This window comes from Rana temporaria, chromosome 3 (assembly GCF_905171775.1).
Source record: "Rana temporaria chromosome 3, aRanTem1.1, whole genome shotgun sequence".
NCBI classification, from domain to species: Eukaryota; Metazoa; Chordata; class Amphibia; order Anura; family Ranidae; genus Rana; species Rana temporaria.
The window spans coordinates 196424633-196446052 of NC_053491.1; the positions used below are offsets into that span (position 1 = coordinate 196424633).

General features: G+C 43.1%; 1 protein-coding gene across 4 annotated transcripts in view; it reads left to right on the plus strand.

Annotated features, from left to right (window-relative positions):
* Positions 1 to 21420, plus strand: part of TBC1D30 (TBC1 domain family member 30) — a 113178-nt gene that overhangs the window by 14699 nt on the left and 77059 nt on the right. For 2 of the 4 annotated variants that reach the window (XM_040344078.1, XM_040344079.1), the window contains exons 3-4: positions 16461 to 16625; positions 19115 to 19192. In XM_040344078.1, the coding sequence (XP_040200012.1) occupies positions 16461 to 16625; positions 19115 to 19192 (243 nt within the window). The remainder of the gene's footprint in view (positions 1 to 16460; positions 16626 to 19114; positions 19193 to 21420) is intronic. The other 2 variants (XM_040344080.1, XM_040344081.1) reach the window with 1 other exon arrangement.

Sequence of the window (21420 nt, forward strand, 5' to 3'; positions counted from 1 at the left end):
CAAACCATCACTGCCCTGTATTGGCTCTGAGTCTCTGTACATCACATAAGCAGGAAACAGCATGCAAAATCGAAACTGAAACTGTAGGCACATTATATGATTGATTTGTATCTATTTTTAATCATTTTTAAAATGAATCAGTTAACTATTATGTCTCTATACCCTGTAAACAGTCATTTCAACAAAAATGTTTTTTCCCTTACAACTCCTTTAAGTTATTTTGTAACTGCTGTTCTGTAAGCCAGTTAGAGAGAGAAGAGAAACATCTTCTTACCTCTGATCACTGGGGTTCTGAGAAACATGCATGTGATAGGACAGATTCAGAGTTTGCCGTCTCTGCAGTCATTGCGACAACTTGCAGATAATTTGTTACAACTGATATTACGAGAACTATGATAGTGGGACATCTGCCTATCCTCAAATGGCACTGCAGATATGTCCTGTAATCTGCTTCCAAATTGAGCCGACAGATGGGAGAATGTAGCCTATCTATGGGGAAAAGCTTGATTCTCTTCTCTTTAAAGCAATTGGAAATCTTTGACTGAAAAAGTCACAAAAAAAAAAGATTTTTCAGCATGTTGGGAAAGTCTTTCTTAAAGCGGACCTTCAGTCATTTTTTTTTTCAACTTTCCACCTATTAAATCTTCTGCCCTTGTTGTTTTAACTTAGGATAGTAAAACCTTTTTTTTTCTGCCAGTAAATACCTTATACAGCCCACTTCCTGTTTCTTGTCTGGTAAAAAGCCTAGACTTATGACCTCATGCACATTATCTATCTATCTATCTATCTATCTATCTATCTATCTATCTATCTATCTATCTATCTATCTATCTATCTATCTATCTATCTATCTATCTATCTATCTATCGCGTTTTCCAGGCAGGGAGGGGGAATGAGTTGTATGAGGGCAAATGAAAGCTGCAGAGATGGAGGTGTGTCTGTGTAAATCCAGGAAGTGAACAGGCAGCAGCTTCAGCTGCCCACAGTTAAAATGGCTGCAGCCAGACTTGGTGGAGGGAGATTTCTGCAGCATATTTGGCAAGTACAGAATCACAGTATATATAAAATAATATGCAAAGTGGTTGGAGGGAAGCTTCAAAATGGCAAAGATGTTTTTATTACTAATTATGTTGGGCAGACTGCATTTTACCTTTTAACCACTTAAGGACTGCCTTCTGCACATTTACATTGGCAGAATGGCACCGCTGGGCACAGGCACGTACCTGAAGCTCCGTGGCCGCGGGACCCGCGGACCCGATCGCGGCCGGTGTCCCGCGATCGGTCACAGGAGCTGAAGAACGGTGGGAGGTGTGTGGCAATGTCACTGATCGTCTGTTCCCTGATTAAAGGGAAAGGAAATCAGTGACGTCACATGTCCAGCCCCACCCCCCCCACAGTTAGAAACACATGAGGTCACACATAACCCCTACAGCGCCCCCTAGTGGTTAACTCCTAAACTGCAATTGTCATTTTCACAGTAAACAATGCATTTTTATAGCACTTTTTGCTGTGAAAATGACAATGGTCCCAAAAATGTGTCAAAATTGTCCAATGTGTCCGCCATAATGCTGCAGTCACGGAAAAAATCGCTGATCGCCGCCATTAGTAGTAAAAAAAATATTAACAAAAATGCCATAAAACTATCCCCTATTTTTGTAAACGCTATAAATTTTGCGCAAAACCAATCGTTAATACGCTTTTACCAAAAATATGTAGAAGAATACGTATCGGCCTAAAAAAAAATGTTTTTTTATATATTTTTTGGGGGGTATTTATTATAGCAAAAAGTAAAAAATATTGTGTTTTTTATTTTTTTATTTTTTTAAATTGTCGCTCTATTTTTGTTTATAGCGCAAAAAATAAAAACCGCAGAGGTGATCAAATACCACCAAAAGAAAGCTCTATTTGTGGGAAAAAAAGGACGCCAATTTTGTTTGGGAGCCACATCTCCGGATCGCACAATTGTCAGTTAAAGCGACGCAGTGCTGAATCGCAAAAACTGGCCAGGTCCTGCATAATGGTCCGTGTCTTAAGTGGTTAATAAGAATCAGTTTCAGTATTGCCACATATTTTAAAATGCCAAGATATTTGAAACTTGCTGTAACGAAACGTCCCACACTATGCTTGAGTGCTTTTGTCCTATACCACTTCCTCTTAGATTGAATATAGATAGCACATATTCCAACCGCTGACAACAAAACAAGACAATACTTGTTTGGTTGCTGAATAAGAACTGTTTATTAGAACAAAGATAGTCTTATATACAGTTGAAGAGGAGGTCCCCCCCTCCTGCTCATATTACTCTAACAATACACTTGTAACCAGAAACCTAATTAACATGAGCTAGTTATCTAATCTTTTACCCATACTAGGTGACTCAGAGGTATGACCTTTGAGGGTAGACTTGCACTCATCGACTATACAATACACATTCTCATAAATATCAACACAGAATTCCTTCATACAATAGCAGGGTTAATTATCATAACAACAATGGGTGAAAGACTCTTAGAAGCCACACTACTAGACAACAGTAGACCCAGGGCTTTCCAGATCTAATTAAGCAGCATTACTTTCATATACATCTGCTATGAGTCCCACACTGGCAACATGGCCTCCTTAATAATGTCCTTTTGCCAGGGCCCATAGTCGGTAGGCAAGAGGCTAGCATTCAGTCCCCTCCAAAGCCTCTGTCCCGAGTGAGTCTGTCACAGTTGCAAACAATGTTTAAAGGGCTACATGACCATTCCTTGTCACTTGAAGAGAGATTTTATACCTACAGTTTAATAAGATGGCTCTTTTGATTTTTTTTGTTTGCCTCAAGAGTTCTCAGAAATTAGACCCAAAAGACACCATCTCGCAACCCCTGAAACAGTTTGCATTGTTGCCTAATTAAAATATACCGTATATTTTGTTTCAGTTTCAACTATTCCTTCACATGTACAGTTGCACACACAAGTTTGCATACCATGGAAGAAATCGTGTAATTTTGGCATTGATATTAAAAATAAGACTGATCGTGACAAAGAACTGTATTTTTCTTCAAGTAGAACTAAAGACAAAACTTTTTTTGGAGAGGAATTAGAACGCTCATCCATTTTTATTGTTGTCTGTGTCCCCGTTTCGGGAGATTCAACCTCTCTATTTGTCCTATATAAGGATAAAAGAAGGACGGGTACCAAAGGGACCCCAGGGACTATTTAAATGGTGCTGGTAGAAATGTAATAGACAACAAGAAAGTGTAGAAAAATAGAAAATGTTATTTTTAACAATTAATAAGTATATGTAAAAACCATCAATACAATGAAAATGTTGATGATCTCCGAAGGTATATAAGAAAGATCGATTAACAACATTGACTTTGGGACTTGCTCAACATGTTTTGCTCTACATAGAGCTTCCTCAGGAGCTTTTAGACAAACAATGCTAGACATCAAGAAAACAAATAATAAATTTTTGTAAATACATACAATTAGAGCCGGTTCACATAGGGGCGGCACGACTTCGGGGGCGACTCGGCCAGGCGACATGAAGATGACATCTAAGGCGACTTGCAAAATGACTTCTGTATAGAAGTCAATGCAGGTCGCCCCGAGTCGCCCCCGAAGTAGTACAAGAACCTTTTTCTAAGTCGGAGCGACTTGCGTCGCTCCTATTAGAACGGTTCTATTCACTAGAATGGGACTCGACTTGTCAGGCGGCTGTGTCGCCTGAAGAGTCGTCCCAGTGTGAACCGGGTCTTAACAGTATACATGCAAGGCATAGATGTAAAATATTAAATTCAATTATATTGGGAAAAATATACATAATTTAAATTTATACCGAAAAAAAGTTGTTCAATGGTTCAATGCACAAAGAATGACGCCAAGAAGACTTACCAAAAATAGACAAGAATTCCTTTATATGAAGAAGAATTAAAAGCAGTGAAGAAAACCAACAAGCAGATAGTTGCTGATTGGTAGAGACCTACACTCCGGGGGATACCAATGGTACCTGGGGGGTACCTCTCTATTTGTCCTATTTAACATTATCATTGAAAGTGAAAGTAAAAGAAAATCCAGAATTTTGGGTTGTCCCCAGAAAAGTAATGGAGGGGAAATCTTCCAATTGGGTCACTAGTTCTGGCAATTAGTGTCTGTATATTTAAGTCAATGGGGGTTATTTACTAAAGGCAAATCCACTTTGCTCTACAAATGCACTTTCAAGTGCATTGGCTGTAGATCCGAGGGGGACATGCAAGGAAAATAAACAGCATTTTAGCTTGTACATAATTGGGTGATAAAATCAGCAGAGCTTCCCCTCAATTCAGATTTTCCCCTCAGATCTACAGCGACTGCTCTTCCAAGTGCACTTGTAGTGCAAAGTGGATTTGCCTTTCGTAAATAACCCCCAATGAGTTTGTTAGCTCTCGCGTGCATGCACTGGGCAGGCTAGATACTGAGCCATGGGAAACGAAAAAGACCTTCGTAACAAGGTAATGGAACTTTTATAAAGATAGAAAAGGATATAAAAAGAGATCCAAAGCCTTGAATATGCCAGTCAGTGTTCAATCCCTTTATGAAGAAGTGCAGAATTTGGGGATCTTCTGATACCAAGCCAAGGTCAGATTGTAGTCACAACTGCCAGAAGAATTGCTTGGGATACAACGAAAAACCCACAGGTAACCGCAGGAAAAAAACAGGCTGCTCTGGAAATAGACTGTGCCAGTGCCACAAAAAAGCCTGGTTACAATATGCCCGAAAACACCATGACACGCCTCCACAGCTTCTGGCACACTGTAATCTGGAGTGGCGAGACCAAAATAGAGCTTTATGGTCACAACCATAAGCGATATGTTTTTAGAGAGGGATCAACAAGGCCAATAGCAACAAGAATACCATCCCTCACTGTGAAGCATGGTGGTGGCTCATTGATGTTTGGGGGTGTGGGAGCTATAAAGGCACATGGAATCTTGTGAAAATTTATGGCAAGATGAATGCAGCATGTTAACATTAAATACTGGCAGACAATTCTTCTGCATGAAAGCTGGGCATGGGATGCTCTTGGACTTTCCAGAATGATGACAATGACCCCAAGCACAAGGCCAGGTCTCTCCAGAGCTTCCAGCAGAAACAGGTGAAGATTCTAGAGTGACCATCTCCTGACCTTGATATCCTCAAGCTACTCTGGGGAGATCTCAAACATGTGGTTCATGCAAGGCAACTATAGATTTTGCATGACCTGGAGGCATTTTGCCAAGACGAAGGGAAAAGTGGGATAAATCAGTTTAAACTCTGTATATATAAAAAATGTGTTGCGCTTGAATCAATTATAGTTCAGCGAGTCCAGGTGTCACTATCTTGACACCATAATAATAATAGTTCCATAAACAATATACACGTGTGCAAGTGTCTTGAATGCCACGATCACCGAAAAGTTCCTCCACCTTGTAAATACACCACCACCAATAAATGGATGTGCTCCTACCAGAGAGCATTGACCGTTTATTATGAGGGGGTCAAGAGAAGCTCATGTATCTTTTATATACTTCATCAACGATCAGTATCCAGCATATGGAAGACGAAGGAGATCACTCTAAGCAGCCAGCGGGTAAACCGACATTCCTCTCGTCTCAAACCATAATATCGGTCTATCGGATGATGTACCCCCAACAAAGAGCTAAGACACCAAATAGTGTTTCTTTAGGATTGAGCTTTATTAAAAAGTAATGCACTTACATGCTAACACAATAAGATCAGCATAATTAATTCCCAATGGGCATGGTAACAATCGTTAACTCTCTTACAAACCAAAAGGACTTCTTCCGGGGCGTGGGCATCTTCCCCTGTCATTGCTGTAAAAAAATACTTGTATCTCCCTGAGCCTCGTTCTCACTTCCCACCTCATGCGGCTCACCGCTCTAGCTAAGCCTCGCTCCAACTATATGCCCCGTTTTGATGTTATTCAGAGCCCAGCCCGCTCGTACTATATGCCTCACTCTGGTGTCTGTCTGAGCTGCTACACTATATCGCATCCCACCATACCAGAAGTGGAGAACCCACGGCTCAAATCTCCGATATTTGGCCACATCTGTTGGGGATATATCATCCTAAGCCCCCTTTTACAATGGAGGGAAGTGAAATTCAGCTTTGGCAGCCCCATAATATACCATATACATACCACTATATAAACAAAGACTATAAAACAAGCAATAGATAAAATGTCGACACCTTAATAATACTGTGGGTGTGGTTTTTTATTTTTTTTTAAGCACGTGATTAGAGCTGGAGGCTCCAATAGGCTTAAAAAAAGGGGTGGGCAGTGCTCTGCGCCACGAGCCCACTCAGTTGTGTTACAGAAGCGAATGTTGTATCGGTCTACCATTGGTGGGTAGAATTACGGTTTCAGTTAACTGACTTGCAACACTTACTGTGTGGATTAAAAAATGCTGTGTGCTTCTTTAGATGTTGACTGCTGCGATGTATTTTATTTTAATGAAAATATTGTATTAAAAATAGTCATTTGAGTATTTTTATTTCCATGTTGGAAACTCAAGATGATGATGATGATGATGATTTTTCCCTTACTGATAAATATACCAAGGCAAAATATTTTCCTGAGCATCCTGTTCCTGTAACTATGACATCATGAGCTGTGTTAAAGGACACCATATGTTTACCAAGGCCTTGATTTATCAAAGTGATTATGTACCAAAATCTACGTATCCGTAATGTTGATGGATTTGTTTTCAGCATTGAGTCCACTTACGCTTCAATGGTCTGCTTACTATTTCTAAATACTGAATACAATTATGCTGCATTTTGCTTCCTCTATTAACATCTCGAGTGAAGAAAATCCAAATATTTCACTTCCTGCTTATACTCATCGTTGACGGTAATCAAAGTCTTCTTTGACAAATTTAAATCAGAAATGTTGGTCTTTTTATTGGCCATGGCTAGCGTGCACAGTTTTTATGCAGCATATTTTGACAAATCGGGCCCCTGACTTATTACTCAGATTGTATGTGATCAGGGGAGGGCTGGCGGGGGGGCAGGGTGGAAATCTCCCCCCAAACGGGTGACTCTATGCACAGCCACCGGCCGCCACTACCAAATGCTGTTTTTGCAGAGCAGGAATATGCCTGCTGGAGCTCTGTTAACACAGGTCACGGCCGCTGCTCACCTCCCACTGTGCAGCCGTGCCTGTGTCAGCTCCTAGGTAGATGGCTGCAGAGCTGAGCTATGTCTCGTCTCACACATAGCTCAGCCTCAGCGCTGACATCCCCTTCTCTCTCTGCACAGACACGAGGAGAGATGGAGCTCATCTGCTCCTCCTCCTTCTGAGTCTGCCCTGCCCACACTCCCCGGGCATGTGTGGGCACTGGACAGGAAGTTTGAACCCAAAAAAGCATCAGACAGCCTGCCTGCGCCTCAGCCTCCATCCTGGTAAGCTCACCCTCTCAAGTCTCTCCTGCCTCCCAGTGTATAAAAAAGGGTGCTCTGTGGATTTTGTTAAAGGGGGAGGTGGCAGGCTTTGGTGAGCAGAGACCCTCTTTACACAATAGTCCACAGCATGCACCCTTAAATCAAGTTTCCCAGAACACCCCTTACATCAGATCTGATGTATATGGGGTCTGTGCGGACTCTGATGTAAGGGGGGCCTCTGTGCGGACTCTGATGTAAGGGGAGACTCGGTGCGCACTCTTGTGATCATGAAAAATCTTAGACGGTTTTCCTCGATCCATCACTTTTCCACGCTCTATGGGCCACTTGACTGGACTTGCCCCCCAGGCCTAAGGCTGCCAGCCCTCCCCTGTATGTGATATTTTTCATATAGTAGTTCCTTACTAAAGCAAGGAGCGCATAATGTTTTCTTGAATTATTTTTATATGCAACCTTGAATCAATTTAGTTGTTTAATGTATTATATTTACTTTTAAAAACCTACCTTTTTATTGAGAGAATAAAAAAAATGTAGTCCTTCTAAAAAAAAAAAAAAAAAAAAAGATCATGGAAACAGAAGTGACTAATATTTTTTGTAATAAACATTACTGAGCAACTTGCTCATTATGTGTTCCTTTTAAAGTACAATGTTGTTGGACAGTATGTACCATAATAATCCATGTGTAGACCTGCTGCTCTTTTCAGGAGCCCTGGCGGTTGCGTGGGTTTAACACCAGAATGCAAACATTAACACATGCCGCATTGAGTGCCTGACATATATTTTAGATCTGTTGCTTTGCAGTTTTAAGCTACCCTGTGGATTAAAATTGCAGCATTCCAACCTTTTTCCACACATTGCAGCAGGATGTGTTGGAAACCTGTTCTCATGGTTTACCTGCTATCTCCTGTGATCTACCTGCTGCTAAAGAGAATAGATTTCTTCACGTTCTTGCATTTTTTGCCTGCGTCAGAAAATGCAGCAAAATGTGCAACAATGCATTGGGTGTAAATGGGCCATCTCTAGTAGCTATAATGAGCCGATGTTTTTCTTTCTGCTTCCTTACATTCTGATCAGGAATCAGGAGTCCAATCTGGCATTCTAAATTTTCTCTTCTGAAGTTGACAACTCCAATGTATCTGTGCTTGCCAGTTTTTGGGCCCCTTTCACAATGTTTTTTTTTTTCTTTATCTGAATTTCTCACTTCCTGTTCCTCCTCAGTAAGCTGTTCTGGCTGACTAACCCCCAGCCAGAACGGCTCGCATGATGGGGGGCAATCTTACAGCGGAGGAACAGGAAGTGAGAAATTCAGACAAAGAAAAAAACATTTAGAAGGAAAATTTGAAGGAAAAGGTAAGTGAACCAACAATGCACTAGCTTAAAGGAACCTATTTAGAAAATAAAAAACAAACCTTTAGAACCCCTTTAAGGCTGTAGCCAAAGACAGCAGCCCATGCCCCCAAATAAGGCCTCGTACACACAATGGGTTAACCAGAGGACAACGGTCTGATGGACTGTTTTCATCAGTCAAAACTGATCGTGTGTGGGCCCCATAGATTATTTAAAGCGGTGGTTCACCCTCATTACCAACATTTTAGCATTAAATTAGGCATAGTAGCGCGAGCTACAGTATGCCTGTATTTATTTTTTTAGCCCCGTACTCACTGTGCAATCGTATAGATAAGATTCCGACTCCCCGCAGGGAATGGGCGTTCCTATCCAGAGGGAGGATGATTGACGGCCGGCTATGGCACGTCACGCTCCCCGAAGATAGCCGGAGTAGGTCTCGGCTCTTCACGGCGCCTGCGCACAGACTATGTGCAGGCGCCGTGAAGCGCCAAGTCCTATTTCGGCTATTTCCGGAGAAGCGTGACGCGCCATAGCCGGCGGTCAATCATGCTCCCTCTGGATAGGAACGCCCATTCCCCGCGGGGAGTCGGAATCTTATCTATACGATTGCACAGTGAGTACGGGGCTAAAAAAAATAAATACAGGCATACTGTAGCTCGCGCTACTAGGCCTAATTTAATGCTAGAAAAAATAAATTGTTTTATTAGGGTGAACCCCCTCTTTAACCATTGGTTAAAAAAAAGCCAACTTGCTTTAAATTTGAACCGATGGATTAATAAACAATGGGTCAAAATCGATCGTTGGTAGGCACGACCATCGGTTAAAAATCCATGCATGCTCAGAATCCAGTCGACGCATGCTTGGAAGCATTGAACTTCGTTTTTTTCAGCACGTCGTTGTGTTTTACGTCACTGCGTTCTGACACGATAGTTATTTTAACCGATGGTGTGTAGGCGCGACGGACCATCAGTCAGCTTCATCGGTTAACCGATGAAAACGGTCCATCGGTCCGTTCTCATCGGATGGACTGATCGTGTGTACGAGGCTTAAGGCTCCTCATCTCCTCCCAGGTGTAGTTGGGCAGAAAGCATCGGAAGAAAACTCTTCCATGCCTAACCATCAACTTGCAACCGACTGAATCAGTCCAGTACGATCTCCAACCCTACATGAGAGAAGTATAGGAACTGCCATTGCTGGCCGACTAGAAATGCTAGATACCTGGCAGTGTTTCACTTCAGTACTTCATAGTAACCGAGCCAAAACATGCTGAGTGTCAGAACTGGCAGCAGTGAAACCAAAGCATCAACATAACAGCCATCATTTAAGAAATTATTTATTTATAAGAAGCCGCCTCCAACATATCAAGACGTTGAAATGGAACAGAGTGCATTGTTTAGTACAAAATACAATAGACTTCTGACAACCATGTAAAGAATACCAAGTAACAAACGAGGCTAGGTGCACATATTCTGAGAAATCTCAAACGTTGACTAACAGTAGTGTAGCACTACACCATAAAGGGAACAGGTATGGAAATATAATCACCAGGAATAGAACCTTTTACAACCCCTTTAACCACCTCAATACTGCACTCCATCATATGACGTCCTGGTATTGAGGTGGGGATATCTGAATGATGCCTGCAGCTACAGGCATCATTCAGATATCCTTCTTTTCAGCCGGCGATTCCACGCACCATAAGAACGGTCATAACGGCAGTTCCGTCGGAGGCCCAGGCACAACGTTATGACGTCACGCCCGGGTACCCGGAAGTAAACAAAAGCCGCAATAGCGGCTGTCGGCATGAGATCAGTGAATTTTTTTTTTTTTCACAATCTCATGCTTTCAAGCCTGGAGGAGAGATGTGGGGTCTTATTGACGTGGAGAGGACCTGACACAGTGATTACTATTACAAGGGATGTTTACATTCCTTGTAATAGGAATAAAAGTGATCAAAAAAATAAATAAAAGGTGTAAAAAAATTTAAAACGCCCCTGTTCCCGGTAGCTCACGCTCAGAAACGAACACACATGTAAGTCCTGCCCACATATGTAAACGCCATTCAAACCACACATTTGAGGTATCGCTGCATGCGTTGGATTGTGTGCAACAATTCTAGTACTAGACCTCGCCTATGGAGATTACCGAAGCTTGGCGCCATTCCACGAGTGTGCGCAATTTTAAAGCTTGACAAGTTTGGTATCTATTTGCTCGCCGTAACATCATCTTTCACATTATACAAAAAAAATTGGGCTAACTTTACTGTTTTGTTATTTTTTAATTCATGAAACCGTGAAAGGTGTTTGAAAAATTCTCTCTCTCTCTTTCTTTTTCTCTTTCTCTTTCTTCAAAGCATTCTCGGATTTCTCTGAAAGGTATAAGGTTTGCAGGGTTGCTTTAGTTTGGTTAGCTTGTTAAAGTGGATGGATGTGACTTAGTTCGGTGGAACTACAGTTAGGGCGGTTAGATGACTTTGTTTGGTGGAACTACAAGTGATCACACAACTAGATCAGTATTCAATTCTGATCACACTATTTACAATAAGAACATATATAACTTGTGTAACATACCTATTTAGGCCCTTGCTTCCATAAAACTGAACTCTGTATGTCTGCTCTGCTCTCTGTCTTCATGTGGAATGAATGCAGCACATGTACAGTATTAGGAACCTCCCAGACAGAATTGATGCAAAGTTAGCTGTGATAGGAGATTAGCTGTGATTGGCCAAGGCTACTGATGAGTCACAAAAGCTTAACTCTATGCTTTCTGGTATGAATTCTACTGTGTAATTTGAGCTTACCTTCACTGTCATATAAATAAATGATTCTTAAAGGCATATTTTTTCTTTTTCTTCTGTGAACACAACATAGAACTATTATATGACATTCAAGCATAAAATCACAATGAATAACTTTGCGTTTGTCTCTCACATATAAACATGTGCATTATATTTAGGTTCTAGCTGGTTTAGCTGTATATACATGTAGGTTATATAAGCTACCTAGGACAGGTTCCAGCTGGCCAGCTACAAGAGCTACACGCCCTTTATTACATTTTTTTATTTTATTTCCAAATAGCTTGGCCATTGGCACACACGGAGAGATTTCAGCTTGTTGGCAGAAAGTGATACTTATTGTTCTGTGGAGGACTGGATGAACAGTGCGTGCACCAATGTCAGTGACAGGTTGTTGCTTTTTAAATGTTACACTCATTGTAACATTTACACTCCCATTTATTTTACCAATTTCAGGGATTGAGAAATGTGTTATGTGCTGCATCCTCAAAGTATTTCTAGGCAGTAAAGGGTTTATTTTATTTATTGTATAATTGTTTACTTTTGCTAGTACTGTGGCAGGGGCCACCATTATGTTGAATCACAGCTAGTTTCATTTAAACAGAGAAGGATGTAGGAAGATCAAGGACAGTGCCAACGCACAAGAGAGAAGGTTTTTGTTTTATCATTTTACCTACTCAAGAGATTTCCGGTATGAGTACATGGTTATTCAACATTATGTATAACCATCTATCAAGGTAAGAAAACAAAGGACTTCCATTACAAGTGTCCTTGCTTTCTTTGTCACATTATATATTTTCTAGTATCTAAGCACAAATGTTGCACTTAATTCCTAAGCATGACCCCTTTTTTATTGGGGGGGAATCATTTATAAAAATGTGATGGATTGAATTAACCACTTAAAGTGTTTAAGGCATATATATACAAGCCTATATACAGTGTGCTGGCATAGCACACTGTATGTTGTATTTAAAACAAGTGCTGTAAATACTGTATGTAGCACTACCCCCGTAGGAGCTGCTGGTTTAAATTTGGGCCTTGCACGTTACCTTGTTCCTCGTCGTCTAGGGGTTGAGAGTTTGTAAAAAGTTCAATGTCCGCCAGTTATAGCTCCTTCTTCTTTTTTTTTTTTTTTTTTTTTTTTTTTTTTACTTTATTTTCAACCAACTTGTAGAAGTAGAGGCATGAAGGATCAGGGGAAGGTTCAGGTGCACAAGGCAGATCACTGAGGAATTGATAAACTTCAAAGTCACACTCACCACTTTCTCTCGAGGGGGTATTGCTCACCCGGATAAGCCCCTCTCACCTGGCTTAGCAGCCGAGATGATGTACGGACAAGAATAATCTCCGTCTCTGCCACAGACTGGTTGCAAGTTCAGATGAGGGATTCCGGAATCCTCTGCCACAGGATTTGGTACCCGGAGATCCAGCATTACAGTTCTAGAGCCTTTAAGCCAACCCGGCACACTGTAAGGTATAGTAGGCTATGGTGCATCCTTCAATAAGTTATCAGGCCTCTCCCAGTGTACCAGCCTTCTGCTCGGTCCTTTCCGGGTTAGGTCCTCCCCTGGCTTCCTCCATTGAGTGGCTTCCTCTCGCAGGACAGACAGCACAGGGTCACCTACAAAGCGTAGGCCCCAGTCAGCATAACTGGACCTACCAGGTAGAAATGCAGCCTCGGGCCAGCATGGCCCCAAGGCTAAATAATCGCATGACACATACCTCGCACCAGGAGGGCCATGAGGCGAAGAAAGCCCCCCGTAAAAAATGGCGTCTGCCCTTAAGTTTCCCTCCCCAGCATGCCCAGCGGGAAGACCACTCCCACTGGGCTGTTCCAGAGGAAAGACACCCAATACACCATGGCCTGCCTTAGTTCCAACATGGGCCTGTGGTGGTATCGCCACCTACAGGCAAACAAAGGGAAATTTCTCCAGCACAGCCATAGCCGGAACAGAGGCTGATTTAGCCTTAATTAACAAAGTCTGAGCCAAACTATCAGTTCATACACCCTCTAAATTTGACCTGGCGCCTGTCATCAGGAGCAGGGCGCTACATGTATATCGGCTGTCTTCAGGCTGGTTTTATCACTCGCGCCCGCTTTCCAGCTCTGATGGATATCTTCTGTGGGAGGGGCCTTGATCTCGCTCTGACATCAGAGGGAGATCAGGTGGCCGCTCGTCTCCTCCGAGTCATGTGACCGGCCTGAAGACGGCTGATATACAGTATTTACAGCGCTCGTTTTTAAATCGTACACAGTGTGCTATGCCAGCCTCTAATAGAGAGGCTGGCAGTGACAGATTTATATTTTAATATTAAAATAACAGCGGGGGGGGGGGAGCTGGAGAGGAGGAAGGAGGGGGGGGGGAAGAGGAGAACCGAGAGCAGGTAGCCTATCGCAGAGGGAGGCACTTTGACCACGGCGATCAGGGTGGAGCTGCCCTGGTTATCGTGGTGTGTTTAGAGAGGCCATACAGGTAGTGGTAGGTTTCTTTTTTTTTGGTTTACAGTTTAGAGGGGGGCAGATTACACAAGCGCTGTACTTTGTAATCCGCTTTAAGGTATCATATATACCAGAATGGTTTTGATTTTTGTTTGTTTACTGGTCTGTTAAGCGGCGAGTGAACTAGCCAATCGGACCAATCTGTGTCTGATTGGGGGCCAGAGGAGAGATCTGGGTTCTATTGGATATTTACATAAAGAGGACCTGTCGCAGCCCATGCTGTCACAAAGGATGTTCATCCCTTGTGATAGCAATAAAGTTAATGATAAAAATGAAAGAGACCGTGGGGAGAAAAAAAAGAAAAGCTTTACATAAAATAAATGTAAAATGTAACGTTCCCTCACCCCCCACTGTGCTCACGCACAAGCGCATACATAAACGGTGATCACACCACACATGTGAGGCATCGCTGCTAACGGCAGAGCCGGAAAAATAATTCTAGTCCCAGTGTAAACTGGTAACCTGTAAAGGCTTTTAAAGTGTTGCGTGATATGTTTGGTACCTATTTACTCGGCGTAACATCTTTTATATTTCACCAAAAATGTAGTACTGTATTATATTGTGTTTGTGTGCAATAAGATTCACTAAAGTGTATTTTTTTTTTCCAAACAAATTGGCATAAAACACGGCAACACCAACCATTTTTTTTTCTCCCAGTGCCTCTGCTTAAAGCGGATGTTCCATGAAAAAAAAATATTAAAAGCCAGTAGCTACAAATACTGCAGCTGCTGACTTTTAATATTAGGACACTTACCTGTCCTGGAGTCCAGCGCCGTCCGCAGCAGAGGACGAGCGATCGCTCGTCACTCTACTGCTCCCCCGCCATCCTCAGTGAGGAAGCCAGGAAGTGAAGCGCTCCGGCTTTACTACCCGGTTCCCTACGGCTGATTGGCTCCCGCTGTGCTCTGGGAGCCGAGTGTTCCCAGAGCACAACGGGGGGAGGACGGGAGGTGACGTTCTGCCCGCAGTTTACCCGCAACTGTGGCCGGAAGTGGGTGCAAATACTGGTCTTTAGACAGGTATCTGCACCCCCCTCCCCCTGAAAGGTGTCAAATGTGACACCGGAGGGGGGAGGGTTCCGATCAGCGTGAGTTCCACTTTAGGGTGAAGCTCCGCTTTAAAAATGTATATGTTTGTGGGCTCTAAGAAATTTTCAATACATGTAAAAAAAATCAGCATTTTTTTTTATATATATATGTCAGAAATGCACAATGTGAAAAGCAACCGGTCCAGTGCTCTGGGTATTTGAAATTATTGTTTTTCTCCCTGCATCGCTTCTGAGACGTACTAGAACAATAAACTGCGCCGGTGCTGACCAATCAGAATCTCTATGGTCTGTCCCAGAAGCGCTGCACATAGAGGTGTGAGGATATCAAAACTCTGGGCCAGCTACGTGGGCGCTGATGGCTCGGCATCCCCAGAGGTAAATATAGAGTGGACCTCGGGAATGGGGAAGGTGTATGGTGTTCACTTTTTTTCTGAAAAGGTGAACTAACACTTAAAGCAGTAGAAAACCTGAAAACAACACTTTATTATATTACAGTTTACTGAGTCTCTAGATGTGGTGGCTGCATTATTTTTATTATTTCCTCTATTTTTACCTGTTAAAAGGGCCAGTAAGTCTGTGTTTTGTTGTGTGTTGTGTTTTTTTTTTTTTTTAACTTTAACAGACCAAGATGTCAAGCAAAAGTGGCAGAGGCTTGAGACAAACCATTTAACACTGTCAGGGATGCTTACAATGGTAGCCTTTTATTAATTTATATTAAACCTTTATTCCAAAAGGAAAAACAACTGTTGTAAAGTGATAGCTGAAGTCAAGCTTCGATCTGTTAAGCTAGTCCTCCTAAATTTGCTAGTGCATTTAACACTATCCTCTCCACAGATTGACAATGCTTCTGCCCAAAGGTGTCTCTGTTTCCCCTCCATTCAAAGTTGAGACATAATACAGGAAGTCTGTTACCTACTGGCCAGCTAGCACATTTATAGCCGGTTCACACACAGATGGCACGACTTTAGGGGCGACTCGGCAAGGCGATCTCAAGGCGACTTGAGAGGCAACTTGCAAAATGACTTCAGTATTGAAGTCAATGCAAGTCGCCCCGAGTCGCCCCCAAAGTCATACAGGAACCTTTTTCTAAGTCGGAGCGACTTGCCTCGCTCCTATTAAAACGGTTCCATTGACTACTGTGGACCGCGACTTGTCAGGCGGCTGAGTCGCCTGACAGGTCGCCCCTGTGTGAACCGGCTCTAGGATTGGTAAACTGCAACATATTCCATGTTTATTCTTGGCCTTATTGCTGCTTTCAAACTAGCCTACTTTGGTAACAATCTACCTAATTGCCCACTTTTTGGCCAGCTTTATGCATTATTCATGTTTTATTTTTTCTGATTATTGCAGATTGCAGTGAACTGAGAACAATAAGGGGAGAACTTAAACGTCGTATTGAGGTTCAGTCTGCCAAGCTCTTGCGCCAGTTGAGGCAGAAGGACAGACTACAGCACAAACAGCAAAAAAACTGTGATATTGTTACTGCCTGTCTGCAGGCGGTCTCCCAGAAACGTTGTAAGTATTCATTGGGCAGCCAAGACATTGACTTCCGGTTACTAAAGAAAACAATTATAGCTGGGTTAGCTAAAGTCGTCCTGTGCAACAAAACACCAAGCAAAGTTTCAAGATCAGTAAGAACTCTTAGGCTGGCCATACACTGTTCAAATCTCGGCATCAGCAGGCACCAGCCGAGATTTGAACGGTTAATGGGCAGGCTGAATGTACCAAGTTGACCGATTTATCAATTTGGGTATAACCAGCCTGCTGGATTCTCTTTCAATTATTGCTGTCTTCTTTCGGCGGGGACGGCTTTTCTCTACCCCCCCCCTCCGCCGGGAAAATACAATTGCTGATTCCCCCATCAACATGGTCTGTGTTGGGGGAATCTGCAATTGTCTTCTCCTGGTGAAGGGTGGGGGGGAGGGAAAAGCCGTCCCCGCCAAGAGGTTGTGTTGGAAATTCTGTGTTGATGCAAATTCCTTTCCTGAAACCCGTGGTTGCAGGAAAGAAATTTGCACGGTGTATGGCCAACCTTACAGCTGTTTGGGGCTCCATTACTGAGATTTCCTTTTTTATTTGTTTTACCAGACTAGAAGTCAATGAGACACATCAACAGGGGCACAAATTACATTAAAAAGCTGACAGGTTCTATCTTTTTCCCTACTAAATTTAAAAATAAAGTACCTTTTGGCTGTTGGGAGCTTTTTCCTCCTGTTTGGTGAAGCCTTATCCCTGGGAATTGGGTAAGAGGTAAAAGCCCAAATGTGTTCTAACCCCTGCCTAATCTAAAACTAAAATCAACCATTTTGGTTAGACATACCACTGTAATGAAAGCTGCATATGTGAAGATTTAGAGCAGGGATCCTCAAACTACGACCCTCCAGCTGTTGCGGAACTACACATCCCATGATGCATTGTAAAACTCTGACATTCACAAACATGACTAGGCATGATGGGAATTGTAGTTCCTGAACAACTAGAGGGTTGTAGTTTGAAGACTCCTGATTTAGAGATTGGATTTAGGTCTACTTTAAGGGTTCTGTTTAAGGTTAGGTTAAGAGTTCCTGTAGGGCAGTGGTTCTCAACCTGGGGGTCGGGACCCCCTTGGGGGTCAAATGATGATTTTCCAGGAGTCGCCAAATCCTGGGCTGTACCTGAAGCCCGCACCTCTCTCACAGCCTTTTAGGGGTCACAAAGCAGGACTGTCCCTGGAGCCTGTGGCCCAGTGGTGTATTTAGGTTTTGTGCTGCCCTAGGCCTGACTAAACTCGTGCACCCCCTAATTTAAATATGACCAACCCCCTTCCTGTCAAGACCACACCCCTTTCTGTTTAAGACCCACCCTGACATTTTCGAGTGGGGACACTAGTTCTCAATGCCTGGGTGGGGTGGGGGGGGGATAATGGATTCCCTTAATTTTCATAGATTTCCTATTACTTCCTGTTTAGCTATGGGACAGAGAGTGAAGAGAAATTTCTGCAATGGGACAGGGATGGTAAAAAAATTGACAGGGGCTATAACCCTCCCTTACTCTATACAAAATGGAAAAAAGTATTGCCTATAGTTCTAATTCAAGCACAAATTTTATGGAGAGGACTAAGAAGATATAACCATGCCAATGGTACAGCAGAAAACATATAGCACAGTGAGGAAGGTTTGTGGTCCAGGATGATAGGACAGTCAAAATTAGAAACAGCTTGCATTACACCAACAGTGTAGCACAAGCCAGCGGTCACACTTTCCGTGCTGCCCTAGGCCTGGGCCTTGTTGGCCTAGGCCAGAATACAGCGTTGCCGTGGCCACCCACTTAGCCTCTTTGCAGCCGCCCATTCAGTTCACGGCATGGCTGGGGGGCAGAGACTAGAGGTCAGCTGACTGGTTGGAGGGGCTGGAGGAGACCCTATCTCCAGATTTCTGTAGAGGTGTCACTGCTACGAGACACCACAAAGTCAGAGACACGGTGAAGCCAGAGACGCAGTGAGTAACACTACCTGTGATTATAGTTCCCATTAAAAGTCCCCACTACAGTTCTCAGATCAGCAGATGACCTTGATCAAGAGCACCTAAGTTGGCTGATCAGAACCCCCCCCCCCAACATTGCCACTTATCCCAACTCCCCACCAGCACTGCACTATCAAGGGGTCACGGCACTTGAAAGGTTGAGAACCACTGCTGTAGGGGGAAGGTTAAGTGTTATGGGGAGCTTTATCATAGAGGAAGGTTTTTAAGGTGGGGACACTTTGTCCATTTTTACTTAGTGTCAGAGCCAAATGCCCTGTAATTATAAAGAAGCCAAGATCCTGGCTCAGACCACACCATACTATATGAACAGGTATTCAGTATAAGGGAAGAGTACAGGTGGTGATGGAAAGAACAGACTTTTGGTGTCTAATGGACTGAAATAAATTGTGCAAAAGCTTACAGGCCATCAGTCTATAAAAATCCCATGTAATAAAAAAGTGTTTGGAGAAAAACCTCTCTGTATTATTATTATTATTATTACAGGGTATGTGCACAGAGGCGTATGCAGAGAAGGAGGTTTAGGGATCCCCCAAGCAGTTGATGACAACCTATTTGGTTTAGGTATAGTAAGCAGACTGGTGAAGTCTTATTTTGCATTGTAATTAGAAAGGTGTAACTAAGGCAAGAATTGCCTATAGTCATCACCAGGTGGTGTTCAGTGTAAATGTATACATCTAAATGAATGTTTTGCCTCATAATTGCTTTTTCACTCTAATGTGCAGTATTGCTTTTAACTAAATGCTGTAAGCTAACCTACCTGTATTTTGTTTCTACATGCAGCATGGCAGTATTAGGTACAGTAATTTGAAAAGCATGATAACTGCATCAGTGTGTTTGTGAATCTTTACAGTTATCACATTACATACCTATTTGGTAATAACTGGTTTAGAACCTTATGCATCGACAGGGCCGATCCTAGGGTCACAGGCGCCTGGGTGCAGAAATATTTCTGGTGCCCCCACATGGGCGTTGTCCTTTTACTAACTCCTCCCCTTTACATCTCATTATACATCACATCTGTAGATGGACTAGACGCAGGAATGGGCAGGGGCTGTGTATCCTATGCAATCTATCATGCCATAAAACATCTAGAGCAGGGGCAGCCCAGAGCACGTGTAAAGGGATGCTGGGAATGCCATCCCCCAGCACACTGAACACTGTGACTTGCCTAGATTCTCTCTCTGTGCAGCCTGAGATAGAGATGGGAGTGGGAGACATTCCAACTGGAGTTGGTGGAGACAGTGCGGGATCCAATACTCCCAGTGTGAGGAATTCATTCCTGCACATCAGCACTCGGCAGCCACTAAAAACTAGAACCCTCGTGTCAGGAAGAGGAGCGGCCCCTCCACCGAGCAATGCCAGGCTGGAAGGCTGCCCTATGCTCACATATCAGTTCTGGACAGACACACACCTATGCTCAGAACACTAGTTCTGGATGGACACAAACAAGGAGAGAAGGAGGGAGGGGAGAACTCTGGCACTTCGGTGCCCCCACCTCTGCAGATTCATATGATAATTTTTGCCCCTCTTCTTAATTTTTTTTTTCATTCAATCTGCTGAGATGAAGGAAAACAAACGAGTGGTGTGCACTAGGCTTTAGTATCATACTAAAAATGTTTGACATGCTGTAAATGGTTTAAGATAGACTTGAGACCGTTCACCCACTCTGCTACAGTACATTCTAAATCAAACCCTAGAAAAGCCATTCTTAACCAAGGTTTGTCCAGAAGTTGTTATTGTTTTCTTGAGCTGTGGCTATTTTATCTTCTGTTTTATGGTGCATATTGGCAGGGCCAAACCACTTGACCAATCAAGCAGTATGACACTAATTATCTATTTAGCTATATGTAAGGTCTAGGAACAGAGAGAGAAAGGGAGTCACCGCTCAAGGCAGAAGATTTGAATGCTGAACCTCTTCACCGAATCTGGAGCCACAGGTGCTGGCAATGCATGTAGCAATACGAAAAAGAAGGACTATTTGGACAGCCGATCGCTGTCCAGATATTCCTTCATATTCGCATAGCTGTATGTAAGTGCCGGACATTCTTTCCACTGACCACCAATATAAAGGGCATTTTTTTGTAATGTCCCCCAATGGATTGCTCTTATTAAGGTTTCCCAGAAACCTGAACATTATTTTAACCCTTGCCGACCGTCCGCCTTTGTTATACGTCAGCTGTTTGAAGAGGAATATCGTTATGGCAGCAGCTAGCCACTGTGAGTAACCAGACAAGCTGACAACGGTGTGTGACATTAGACTTAATCTTCATTGGCAACATTGGAGCTGTAGTACCTGGTGTGATCTATAACCCCTCCTCCTTACTCTGACCCTCCCCTTTCCTCACTACAAGCCTCACCCCCCCTTTCTCCCCCCAGTACATAGAGCTCCACCCCCCACTACAGAACTAGAAGTCACCTGTCAGGCGTATGTACAGTAGTTTAGACTGGTGCTGGGTGCAGGAACGAACTTGGCACCCCATTGCAGCTCTGCTTTCTGTCTGTATCTTCAGCTAGGAGACTTTAACCCCCGAGGGTGCTTGCACACCGAACTTCACCTGCGCCCCCCTCCCCCTGCTTCCAGTTAATTGTTACGCCCAGAGCTTCTGCCCCTTCCGCATCCTGTAGTCCCAGCCTTGCTGTGCTGGATAAATGTGCGATCAGGCTGCCAAAATACAGTACTGCCTGTTCCCCATTCAGAGTAACAAAATGTTACCTTTGTGCTAATGTATGTATGTGCATTGAGCCCTGTAACCCTTACCCCAATGTTAACCTTTGCACCCTCCCTGTAC